Source organism: Cylas formicarius, unplaced genomic scaffold (genome assembly GCF_029955315.1).
Source record: "Cylas formicarius isolate icCylForm1 unplaced genomic scaffold, icCylForm1.1 PGA_scaffold_3__17_contigs__length_32017465, whole genome shotgun sequence".
In the NCBI taxonomy this organism is placed as follows: Eukaryota; Metazoa; Arthropoda; class Insecta; order Coleoptera; family Brentidae; genus Cylas; species Cylas formicarius.
Window position 1 is genome coordinate 19,255,073 of NW_026844326.1, and position 12,890 is coordinate 19,267,962.

Genomic DNA, 12,890 nt, shown 5'->3' on the forward strand with positions numbered 1-12,890 from the left:
ATATATATATATATATATATATATATATATATATATATATATATATATATATATATATATATATATATATATATATATATATATATATATATATATATATATATATATATATATATATATATATATATATATATATATATATATATATATATATATATATATATATATATATATATATATATATATATATATATATATATGTATATATATATATATATATATATATATATATATATATATATATATATATATATATATATATATATATATATATATATATATATATATATATATATATATATATATATATATATATAATCATCCGTTCACTCGTTGAACTCCGACTGGAATCCTGCATCCGACTGGAATCCTGCAAATCCTGAATCCGACTGGAATCCTGCAGACGTTTCGCCAAAATCTCACTTGGCATCTTCAATGCTCGCGCTCCGAAAAGTGTTCGAAGTGTATATATATATATATATATATATATATATATATATATATATATATATATATATATATATATGTACACACCATAACATTACTACTTTGCATTTTTTTTTTGATGGCTAATATTAGATACGCGCCAAAAATTTTCAATTATGATTAATTTTTATTGTCATTATTTTCAAAAATTAATGTATTTTGCTCTTGCTTAAAATTCATATTTTTAGACAAATATTGTATATTTGATTTATAAGGATTATTAAAAGTTTTAGACCATGCAGAACAAACTTTTTATAAGAAATAACTTCTGTTAAATTCATAAAAAAATCTGGCGCTGTTGCTAAGACTTTTTACCTATTGTTGCAGTAATTAATCCAAGAAATCCAGGAGCCAAATCGACCGGACTATCAGCGATAGTTTATTATTACGATAAACAGTAAGGTTGGGAAAATACGCTCTCGCAATATTTCCGACGTACAAGCAAACTTCATTCCAGTCATCAAATGGTACGAAATTCGCAGTCATGTTGTTAACAGTTTCTTTAATATTGGCTTTCGGTGAGAACAAATCTGCTTAACGTACCGTGTTCATTAGAAGAAATTAATTCAACACATTCCTCAAACTATTCTGTTTCAGGGGCAACCAGTTACGCATCCACTCCATTTAAATCGCTAAACATCAAGTACCATGTATCTACTGATGCCGTAAGTAACGACATTTTATTTCCATTTTCAAAAATGTAATATTATATATGAGCATTACATGATACTAAACATAGAAGACAATTACTTTAGTTTATTTTGAAACTGGTGCCACTAGCTTCGAACGTTATTGTATTATAATAAATTTTTGTTTAATATTTAAGACCAACTGGTTTCAAGCATTTATAAATTGCAAAAGTGCAGGCATGGAATTGGCTAGTATAACCACGCAGGAAGAACAACACAACTTGGAGCACTTTATGAAAGAACATGGTTACAACGGTAAGTAAGATAAGGTAATATAAGCCTCTTGGCAACACCTACTTAGTTAATACTAGCTTGTTGCCATCGTTAATCATTTCACTTTTCGTCTTGATTAGTTAGATTCTTCGAAAAAAAAAAGATTTTACATAAAGCTTAAGAAGTGTTTGAAAATAAACAGTACACAAATTGGGTCATTTTTTGTAAAAAAAAAACATAATAATAATAATAAAATATAAAAATTATTAAAATAATTATGTTTTGACATTTTTTTAGCTATATTTTTACTTCTAAACAAGTTGTACAGTAAATTAACATGTCAATCAATATTATTTCTATTTACAGTACACTATATTATTTTATAGGATAACGGATAATAATAAAAAGTGTGCAGTTTCATTTACTGGTATAATAAAACTGGCACAGATAGTAAGGGTTAGATAGAGGCAACATACTGCGTATATGAGAACAAAATCACTGTACAGCTTGCAAAAAGAATAATTAATTTTTGTGAACCAATTAAATGTATGTGCAATTAATTTATTCTTTAAGAGGGATATTGGCTATCGGGAACGAATCTAGGCGATGGGAATTTCTATTGGGCATCGACAGGGACAAAAGTCGTATACGCAAAATGGCTACAAAATCAACCTGACGACGCCAAGCTCGCGGAAAACGATTACAAAGGGGAAAATTGCATCCAATGGGGAATCTACAGGTCTTCGCCCAATCCCATCGGTTGGAACGACCTAATGTGCAAGTATCAGCTAAAATATATCTGCCAGGACTACTCCTATTGTTCTCCGGCTAGTAATTTTGTTAAATGACTACATTAGATTTGTTTGAAAACTTTTATTCTCTTTGCATTGTGATAGATAAATTATTTGTTGATATTTATCAATATATTTTTATAAATATATGCGTACGCTTTTTTGCCAAGCCAACGTTTTAACAATGTCTTGTATAGAAAACGGATTTCTTTCTGGGTCGAGGGAAAATTCTTGGATATTGTACGTTCCTGAAAATATAATAACGTATAACATATAATAATGAGGACTTGTAAAATACATATCGGGAGACTACTGCGTTTTTTATCCCCCACATTACTGGTTTTTTTATTAAAAGATTTCAACGCGTTGTTTAGTCTTGGTTAGTGGTTAGTTAGTTTTAGTTAGTTAGTTAGTTAGTTAGTTAGCGCTGTTTTCAAAATCCAAAGTATAATTCAAAAATAAACTAATATAGATACAATTATTTTTTTCAATCGAACTGTTCAACACACAAATTTAGTCGGTTTGTAAGATAAATCGCAGTATTCTCTGGATCTACATTTTAAAAACAGTTTTCTTTGTATTAAAACAAATTAAGTAAATTGAGGATTATCTGTTAAAATAGGACTTACCGTTATCGTTTGGATTATACACAATAATCTTGGCAAACGAAAATTCAATATCGTCCCAATCAGAGTCATCTATTATACTAGAACAAAAAAAATCATTATGTACTTGCCTTCAGCAATATTGTTCTAAAAATAAGTTGGTTCCAACTTCCAACAAAAATATTCTGGATTCTCTCGCATACTTCGTCTGGAATCACATGCAGAGTAATACTTTCATTGCGCATATCCGTTGTGGATCTCCCAACTCTCTCTTTTCTGGGTATTATACTACCGCCTCTATAGAATATAGGAATCTGGAAGGCATTGAAAAAATACTTTTAAAAAAATGTAACGCCAATATTACGTACAAAACTTATATCCACTGGAATATCGCCCCATTCCGCGCCTTGAAAAACCCTGCTGATATTTTGACTATCAAGTACTTGATACTATTTCTGCTGCTTGCCTCCAGGAAAGTATACTCGGACTGATGTTAGATTTGATTCATAAACTGACGCAACCATAATATCAGTGCCTAAAAAAGAATAACAATTTTTCTGTGCGTTATTGGTGTGAAACACTCTTACGAAGGAAAAATTGATCATTAATATCGTACGTTTGATCGTCTTGCGAATAATCGTAGAGCAATGGTCTGATGAGGGGGTCACCACGTAAGGTGTGTTCGTAGAAAACAGTGTACCAATAAGGCCTATATATCCTATAGCTTCCCGAAGGAGGTCTTGAACATCAGGACTAAAGGTGTAAGGCTCTCGTCTTGGGCCCGACCACGCGTGTGCTCTGTAGAACGGAATCCAACTTCCGAGCTAAAATCCTCATCAACGTGTCCTGTAAGTATCGGGTTCCCCTCATCTGTCTCTTACCTGATACCATCTGATGGTCAGTTCCTCTGTAGCCCCATATCTGAACGTCGGCTCCGTAAAACACAATTCCAGCTAAATTCGCTGCCATTGTCATAGGCACAGTAAAACGCATATCCTCAAACAACCCGTCGTTATCCCCACTCCATTTTGCTGCGTACCTCTGACTTTCGGCAAACGTCGATCTGGTTAGTATGAACGGCCTGTACCTACCATTGTCCCGTGCCATGATACTTTTATGAGACGCTATTACCTACAGAACTAGTGTAGTGTAGTGCAATAGCGATCATTTCGATACAATGTACCTGTAGTAAATCAATCAGGTTATGTATATCCCTATGCAAAATATTTCTATAATACAACGAAGAAAATGGCAGAGTTCGTTCGTATAAATTATCAAATAACGTTGGTTCGTCCATATCGTTCCAGAACCCCGCCAAAGTCAGAGAGGATGGAAAATTTTCGTAGGAATAGAGAGTGGCAAAATAATCAATCACTTCGGGATTCAGAAGGTCCAACCAGGAGCTATTTCCGACCCAACATAGATTAACGAAATTACTCCCATCTGGATTTTTGACGAAGTAATTGTTTGTCAATCCGTCGGAATATACTTTATAAGTAGGATCAACTTTTATGTTAAATTCAGTCATGGCGGTCACTTTTCTACGTGAGTGCGACTCGGTCCAATCTAAAACCGAAAAACTTCATCTACGGCTCTAATATTATAAAAAGAACATCGTTTGGTTCCAAGTAAACCACCGCAGCTCGTCTGTGGCAGTTCTTACCAACCACATCGATTCCAGTGGAAAATCGTAGAGGTCAAATTTGATTATCACGTCCTTAACGTCTTCCGAAGATTCGTACGATACTCTGCACTGATGATAGCCTAGTGTCCAAAGCTACAAATGTATTAAAATGTGATATTTTTTTACTTTTTGTAGTTTGAACCTGCGGCAAATGAGCGATTCCCGTTAAATTCATATATTGTCTAACGGTTTCTTTTAACGTAGGTCCCATCAACACGAAAAGATCTAACACTCCCCCGTCCACCATAAAGTAAGTCAAATTTGTTTCGTAATTCACGTCAATAAACATTTCAGCTGCGTTATGAAGAAATATTCCGCATTACTCCTTAAATTTTAAAACTCCAGAAAAACGAAAACAATATCACAATAGCTCACCCGAAGCCGTATACTAAAGGAACAGCACCATACATCGATTTTGTTGTGTTAAGATCGTAGCTATAAGTACCATAATCGGTGTTCCTCAGCCTGTATGGATCTACAGAGAGATCGGACGTGTGACGCAGATTAAGGCCATCCGCATGTTCGTGAAGTCCTAGGGGAATGAGATAGAAACTGCAAATGCTTGACTTTCGTCGGTCTGAAACCATTCGAACGTAACGAGAGATCGATTGTCAAAAAAGAATATGAAGAAGATAAAGATATTGCTTACATTTTCCATAATAAGTCGACCTGAATCGAAAACACTCTGCAAAATATCCCCACAAAAAAATTCAATCTGGAAGGGAGATGAATATATTACAAATTCTTCTCCATCTCCGAACGAACCCCTAATTAAATCTGTGTCGACCTTGAGGTCCGTAATTCTGGGGAGAAGATTATTTTAACTCAAACTTCAACTTTAAACCCATTTAGGCACGTACTTTGCCAGTGTGGGATCTTGCGCCAAAACGTAAGGTAACTTGTATCGATGCGCGTCTAATTCTTCGATCCTAATTCTGTATCGCCTACCTACGATACCTTGCAAAATAAAACTTAACTGACTACCCTCTCTGTTTGTAAGCATGTACGCTACAGATTCTCCATCTGTCCCCTGGTACACACCATAGTAGTCTTGATCTTCGTTTGGTAGCCTAGTTCTCAAATTACTATTGAATTGAATTGAAGTTTCAAGAAATGAGCATTTATATATGATTTAATTTTAACTTACGAGCAAAACGCTCTTGTGGAACAATTAAACGGAAATGGTACGTCTTCATTTTTCCCGGGCACCAGTCCGTCACCGTTATCATCTGCTATTATCGGGACCAAGACGAGCCAGCTCAGAATAATTACACACGGAATTCTAAAATATTATGTGCTTGTTACAGAACTAATTGGTGACTGGGTATGGTAAATACTGAACTAATTCGAATTGGCTGCTTCTAGCTCTTTCCAAATCTCCCCACCTCTTACCTCAGTTGAGGAGCTTGGGAGAGAGAGAGAGAGAGACGTCTAAAACCGAGAATTTTAAAAACAGATGGGCTGTATCTTATTAATTTTCCAAGAAAACTAGGTCAAAATATATTACATTCAAGTTAATTAAAATAATATCAACTTGAATTTTTATTTTTTTTTATTTGAGCCCCTTTACGATTATGCTTACCTCAACATTGTTTGCTTGAATATGTTTACACATTGTACAATTACATTACCCGATTGTTAAGTATTCACTTATTATCTTAAAGGTGCATGTGATTACATTTTTTTACATTTAAGCTACAACCAATAGCTATCGATTTTTCAACAAGCCGCGATTATCAAAAGATGACATTATAAAGTCCAACAGCATTTCTCTAATAACTACTCTGTTTCACTCACAAAAAGCGATTTGATAAACGCCCGCAGAAAATTATTAATTTATCATAATATTAAATAATTCGCTATTCCAGTTATTTCTTAAAGAATTGAAAAAGCCCTATATAGTTTTTTCCTCAAAATAACAATTTTTTGAGTTATAAATCAAAGCTGTGTTTTTGAAATGGTACTAACTTTGCCCTTTTCAATTTTTTTAAAAACATGTAATAGTATGCACTTTTCCTAGAAAAACATAGAAAAAAATGACAATTTTCTAATTTTAAAAGATAGCCACGATTGATAATTATTTGACAGAAACTTTTGAACACAATCCGGTTATTTGTTTTTTAAAGATGATTTTTTTAAAATAATAATTAATTTCAAAATACCTACACCTACACCTCTTTTAAAATAAATCAAAATATTTTTTCAAGCATTACTATCTCAAATCATGCAATTGTTTCAGATATAATTTATTAAGCATTTCAAATTTCGCTAATCAATAAACACTGAATAATTTTCAAAGAGTTATAAAAACGTTATAAATTGGCATTCGGGAAAGTGGTCTTCAGTTTAAACATCACCTTTGCTAGTTTTAATGTTATATTTTCGTTTTCCTTACTTAATTTTATTTTAAGTAATGGTTTTTTTTTCTATTTAGAAAATTGCTAATCTACATTATTATGCCTTACTGTTTGCTAAGTTATTAAATTAATAGGTTATCAGTTTATAATATACCGTGTAACCTTACTGTTAATTTCAAAAAAATGTAATTAATTAGTGTGTTTCCGGAAAAAAGAACGTAATATTATTTTTATTATATTATATTATTATATTTATTTATATATTTTTTGCCCTGCCAACACATTAAAAACTGAAATATGTGGCTATCCCAAAACTGAAAGTTTTCAAAATCACCCGGAATCTCAAAGACCAAGGAAGTTATGGAAATGTTATGTATGTTATCTTTGTTTTCACAAAAAGCAGTACGTCAGAAATTTTGATTGAAAGCAAGCGAAGGGAATGTTATTTATTTCAAATTAATATATAAACTTTCTTCACTGGATGCCAAAACTCCGCGAAAATCAAGTTCCACGATCGGAGTTCCTTCGGAGGTTGTTGTAAAATCTTCGATATAGTAAGTACCTGTGAAAAATTGAAAATAAGTAATGCAATGCAATAGCCAAGATTTTTATTACCGTCATCTGCCAAGCGATAGACAATAATCCTATCGAAGGAAACCGTGAAATCATCAGAATTGGCAGCGTCGTCAAACTTTCTAAAATAAGAAAATAACATGGAGAGTACATCCTTTGCAAATCCGTAATATGTACCTGACTTGAACAATCTCTCCATTAAAAGTAACGTTCAAATATAGGAACTTATTCTCAATAATGTAGTCAAAACTTTCGTAATCGTCAACGTAAACTTGTCCGTAAGCAATATTGTTCTGCAAGCAAAATCGTGTTAAGAAAAATGTAAATATAAGTTGCGACCTGTTGCTATCATTTTCCGATAACGTTTAAATCACTTACGCCATCAGGAATGACATGCAGAGTAATGCTATCCTCTCGCGTTTCTGCTGACGACCTCTTAACTACTTCCTTCCTCGGTATTATACTACCGCCTCTGTAAAATATGGGAATCTGGAAAATATTTCCTTCAAATTTAATCTCACCAAATCGCCGATACTTACGGACGTTATATCTACAGGAATTGATACCAAATTTCCACCTTCAAACGCGCGGGTATTGTTTCCGAGCACTTGGTACCAAACCTGTTCCTTGCCTCCCGGGAAGTATACATCCACTGCTGTTAAATTCGATTCAAAAACTGAAGCCACCAATATATCCCTTCCTAAAAATTCATAATTGAGCCTGATTTTAATTTCAAAAACGGCATCTACAAGAAATACCAATCAAGAACTGGTCATTGAGGTCGTAGACTTCGCGATCTTCAGAATATTCGTAGAGCAGTGGTCTCACGATAGGATCTCCTTGAAGCGTATGCTCGTAAAAAGTGGCGTACCAATAAGGCAAGTGCTTATATCTCCAGCTCATAGCTTCTTTAAGAAGAACTTGAATGTCGTCGTTAAAAGTGTATGGTTCCCTTCTAGGACCAGACCAAGCGTGAGCGCGGAAGAACGGAATCCAACTTCCGACCTGAGAAATTTCTAAAATAGACACTAAATAGTTAGTGACTAAGATGAGTACCTGATACCATCTGACGGTCAATTCATCTGTTGCTCCATATCTAAATCCGGGTATGTCGGCTCCGTAGAATACGATACCAACTAGATTCGCTACCATCGTCATGGGAACTGTGAAACGCATATCCTCAAATAATCCCTCGTTGTCACCACTCCATTTCGCGGCATACCTCTGGCTACCGGCAAAAGTTGAACGACTTAATATAAACGGCCTTAATCTTCCTTCGTCTCGCGCCACTAGTCCTTTGTGAGATGCTTTTACCTAGATAGAAACCTACCGTTAACTAATACCGCAAATGTGTGCTTCTTGACAGTATAATAAAAACCAATAGATCTCCAAAGTGTTTTTTTTTCACAAACGCGAGATGAAGCAGACTGAAATACTGCTATCCATTATGGACCACAGTGTCCTCATGGTGCCCTCGAATATCAGATCCAGGCAACCAATGACAACATCCTTTTTGATAGGAGTGACTGATCTCACAGGAACATACGAAAACTGATGTTTAGATAGAGCACTTAAAAACAGAACAGTCCATCAATATTGGTGTACTCCTCAGCCCGATTCAGGTAGAATTCTGTCACAGTGCAAGCAACAGACGCCAGCTGGGATGTAGTACTCCAAAAATCCTTTCAGATCGTTTTGAAGGCTATATTGCAGGTGCTGATCTTGCAAGGAAGGAGAAAGAAATGATGAGCTGTTAACGATAAGCATGCTACATCTAGAAAAACTGAACCAGATCATAATATATACGATGGCCATTCCAAATTTAGACATGAGGTTGGAGATATAGCTGACCACTGGTAAGAAGGACCTAATACTCAACTTCATTAAGCATCATTACCATTATCCTAAACCAAACTTAACCACTTGCCTGTAATAATCCATACATGTTGTGGATATCGCGATGCAAAACGTTTCCGTAGTGAAGAGACGAAAACGGTAAAGTTCGTTCATATAAATTATCGAACAAAGCTGGTTCGTCCATATCATTCCAAAAACCAGCTAGAGTGGGAGTAGATGGGAAGTTGTCGTAAGAGTACAATCCGGCATAATAATCAAGAGCTTCTGGGTTGAGGAAATCGAACCACGTACTGTTCCCTGCCCAGCAAATATTGATAAAGTTGGTACCGTCTGGATTCTTTACGAAGTAGTCATTTTTAAGGCCATCGTTGTACAATTTATAAGTAGGATCCACCTTTATGTTACATTCTGTCATGCAGGTCATTTTCCTATGTGCCTGTGACTCGGACCAATCTGAAACTTCAAGTTAGAAATTTATACAGTGATTTTAAGCAATCGCCTTGCCTAAGAGCGAGATAATATCGCTAAATGTGGAAGCGTTCCATGTAAACCATCGTTGGTTATCGGTTGCCGCCCTGACTAACCACATTCCGTCCAACGGGTAATCATATTGGTCGAATTTGGTGATTATATCTTTGACATCATCTGTAGATTCGTAAGAAACCCTGCACTGATGGTAACCTAAGGTCCAAAGCTGCGAAAAAACAAAGTTGAAAGTATTCCAAAGAATTTATTTGATGCAAACATAAATGTTCCACCGATATGCATTAATGCAGTTGCCGAAATAAAAATTCATTTTTGCTACGTTCAAGAAATTTGGTCCATCGAAGAAATATTTCCCAGAAGTATCACTTATATCACATATACTAACCTGGGGTAAATGGGCAACTCCTGTCAAATTTAAATACTGTCTGACTGTATCTTTCAGTGTCGGCCCTAAGAGTACGAAAAGATCCAAAGTTCCGCCATCCACCATAAAATATGCGGATTGGTTTGCGTTATTGACATCAACGAACATTTCTGCAGCATTATGCAGAAACACGCCAGAAGTTGAATTAGTTCTGAAGAAAAAAAATCGTCTCCATTATTCTGCAAGAGAAGACCAATTAAGATTAAGCTAACTCACCCCACACCGTATAGAACAGGAACAGCGCCATACATAGATTTGGTGCTGTTAATATCGTACGTGTAGGTACCGTAATCTGTGTTCCTCAGCCTGTAGGGGTCGATGGAGAGATCAGCAGTGTGGCGCAGTGTCAGACCATCCGCATGTTCGTGGAGCCCTAAAAGACGATCTGCTTCGGGAAATCTTAACGCGAATGCAAAGGCTTGGCTTTGGCCCGTCTGAAATTGTATTAAGTTGAAAACTGGTTGCTGTTGAGCACATATTAGGCTCTCACGTTTTCCATAATCAGTCGGCTGGGTTCAAAAACACTTTGCAATACATCGTCGTAGTAAAACTCAATTTTGAAGGGCGAAGCGTATATAATAAATTCGTCACCTTGTCCATACGATCCTCTAACCCATGCGTCATCAATTTGGAAGTCTGTGATGCTAAAACCGCATAAATTTTACTAGGACTAAGAATCAAGCATTGAAGTGATTACCTTGCCGATAAAGGATCTTCTACCAGAACGTAGGGCAATTTGTATCTGTGCCGATCAATTTCCTCTATATTAATTCTATATTTCCTGCCCGCGAGTCCTTGTAAAGTGAACAATAATTGGTTTCCTTGGTTGTTTTCCAAAATGTAGACGAATGAGTCTCCATCTAGATTTTGATATAATGCGTAGTAATCTTCGTCGCGAGTTGGTATCCTTGTCCTCAGGTTACTAACAAAACGAGAGAACGTGAATACCCAAAACCTAATATTACATTCTTACGTACGAGCAAAACGCTCTGGTGGAACAGTTGAATGGGAAAGGAATATCTTCGTTATTGCTGGGTACTAAACCACCATCGTCGGCACCTATTACTAGAGTTACCATGCAACCCCATATGAAAAGTTTGGCAAACCTATTGTCAACGACAGAATATGAATGAATAATAAAGAACATAAAAATTATAAGAGCGTTTTCTACAATAAATCTGGTTTATGTTTATGTAAAATATTATAGTTAAGTGGTTGGGTCGGCACTTCTAAAAACATTATGACCGATTATATAATTGCTTTGAAAGTGCCGACCCCAAACATCAAAATATAAAATTTCATATTTAATGAAACTCGTTACTGACTAGCTCCCAGCAGCACCTCAGTGTTAATATTTTACAATAAGAACTTACATTATCGTTAAATTTTGATGGAAACACCATTAGCCAAGCGATCACTTCATTGTGTAATTGTGTACACGACAATATATTTCGATTAAATGCTATCACCAGAAGAATGATTAATTAGATTTTATCAAAAAGTGGAGTGTAATCAAAAAAACAATGTTTGTTGACTATGTCTTATCGCAAAGTAGAACAGTTTTGAACCACTTCAGGAAACCTCAGCGGTTCTGCATATTTGACCAATCTTTATTAAAATGTCGATTTTCCAGTATTCAAGACTTCGAGGTCAGCTCAGTCGTAACCTACAGTTAAAACTTGTATTAAGAATATACGACAAACGCATCTCCACACTTATTACCTCCCTGGCGACATCATTGCAGACTCCTGTGAAAGTTATTAAATGATTTTATTAGGAATATTAGATTCAGAGATCAAATTTAGAGAGAATATTCTTTTCAACCTGATGATAGTATTATTTGGACTAGTAAAACTGTATTAATTGCAATATGTTAGGTTGCTAAATGATCGGAGATATTATCTAACTATTTTTATAAAAGGCACTTTAGTCACGAGTGTCTGGAGAAGGTTGTAAACCTATTTTTTTACCCCTTTCTTGGAACTACCCACTTATGCACTGATAAATTCTTTAAAGCTGTAGCTGCGTTTCTTCCTGTGTTTTCGCTCTTGCTCGTGCTGTTTGGCAAAAGTGTACCGCTCGCTCCGCTGCATTTCGCTGGTGATAAAACAAATTCGTGATTACAGTACCGTTTATTAAACTTAATGTACTATTAATTTATAATTGCTGTCATTATACTTTTTTCCCGATAAGCATTATGTAGTAAATCTTTAGTTAAGTTGAAAACTAAGCCCTAACCGATTTTGCCATGCGTCAATTAAATGACACGATGATGATCGTAAAGAAATGATGCAATAAATAGTTTTTTTTACTCCCGTGTGTAAAATACCTAATTACACACCGATCTAGCGTGCGGGAAGCATCACTTTACCATGACAGTTTCGGCACGGCACGGGTTTGGGGGCAATTGGATGTTTTCGGAGATATTTCCCACGCCTTGAATGTTAACGTTTGTCAATTCTGACGGTCATGTCAGTGAATGTATTCGTGTTGTTTTGCGAAAATGTTCCCAAAAACTAGAGCTCGTAGAAAAGGTATAGTATGCAACGCGTTTGATAAACTTCTTAAGTCACTCGTTTATTAAACACTCGTTCTGCTCGTGTCAAATAAACTCGTGAGTCAAATGCCGTTTACCGCACTTGCTGCATAATATACTATTATAAGAACTTTATTAAAGGGCGCAAAGGAGGCATTTGGATAATTAGTAAACAAATATTTAAAACAG

General features: G+C 35.1%; 2 protein-coding genes and 1 long non-coding RNA gene across 3 annotated transcripts; 1 reads left to right on the forward strand and 2 right to left on the reverse strand.

Moving 5' to 3' along the window:
• The first annotated feature begins 900 nt into the window (after nucleotides 1-900).
• On the forward strand, nucleotides 901-2,386 carry LOC132699398 (C-type lectin 37Da-like). Its single transcript, XM_060666070.1, has 4 exons — nucleotides 901-1,004; nucleotides 1,084-1,151; nucleotides 1,313-1,430; nucleotides 1,962-2,386. Exons 1-4 carry the CDS (start codon nucleotides 971-973, stop codon nucleotides 2,234-2,236), a joined length of 495 nt encoding a protein of 164 aa, XP_060522053.1. The 5' UTR covers nucleotides 901-970; the 3' UTR covers nucleotides 2,237-2,386.
• Nucleotides 2,336-3,911, reverse strand: LOC132699399 (uncharacterized). The gene is made up of 6 exons (XR_009618505.1): nucleotides 3,666-3,911; nucleotides 3,372-3,608; nucleotides 3,153-3,319; nucleotides 2,988-3,098; nucleotides 2,809-2,931; nucleotides 2,336-2,427 (listed from the first exon to the last, which is right to left on the reverse strand). It is a non-coding gene; the product is annotated as an uncharacterized LOC132699399 (long non-coding RNA).
• A 3,147-nt stretch (nucleotides 3,912-7,058) lies between these two features.
• On the reverse strand, nucleotides 7,059-11,616 carry LOC132699025 (neutral alpha-glucosidase C-like). The gene is made up of 15 exons (XM_060665470.1): nucleotides 11,539-11,616; nucleotides 11,143-11,271; nucleotides 10,863-11,087; nucleotides 10,656-10,809; nucleotides 10,382-10,599; nucleotides 10,127-10,316; nucleotides 9,760-9,949; nucleotides 9,326-9,708; nucleotides 8,455-8,712; nucleotides 8,157-8,403; nucleotides 7,938-8,098; nucleotides 7,777-7,887; nucleotides 7,576-7,691; nucleotides 7,441-7,520; nucleotides 7,059-7,387 (listed from the first exon to the last, which is right to left on the reverse strand). Coding segments are annotated over exons 1-15 (2,580 nt in total). The 5' UTR covers nucleotides 11,541-11,616; the 3' UTR covers nucleotides 7,059-7,271.
• Nucleotides 11,617-12,890: the final 1,274 nt, after the last annotated feature.

Coding starts and splice junctions, on each gene's coding strand:
- LOC132699398 (XM_060666070.1), top strand. CDS start 971: ATGTTGTTAACAGTTTCTTTAATATTGGCTTTCG. Junction 1,152..1,312: donor ACCATGTATCTACTGATGCC/GTAAGTAACGAC, acceptor TTAATATTTAAG/ACCAACTGGTTTCAAGCATT. Junction 1,431..1,961: donor GAAAGAACATGGTTACAACG/GTAAGTAAGATA, acceptor TTATTCTTTAAG/AGGGATATTGGCTATCGGGA.
- LOC132699025 (XM_060665470.1), bottom strand. Junction 9,709..9,759: donor CGATATTATCTCGCTCTTAG/GCAAGGCGATTG, acceptor TTGAAGTTTCAG/ATTGGTCCGAGTCACAGGCA. Junction 8,713..9,325: donor ACATGTATGGATTATTACAG/GCAAGTGGTTAA, acceptor GTTTCTATCTAG/GTAAAAGCATCTCACAAAGG.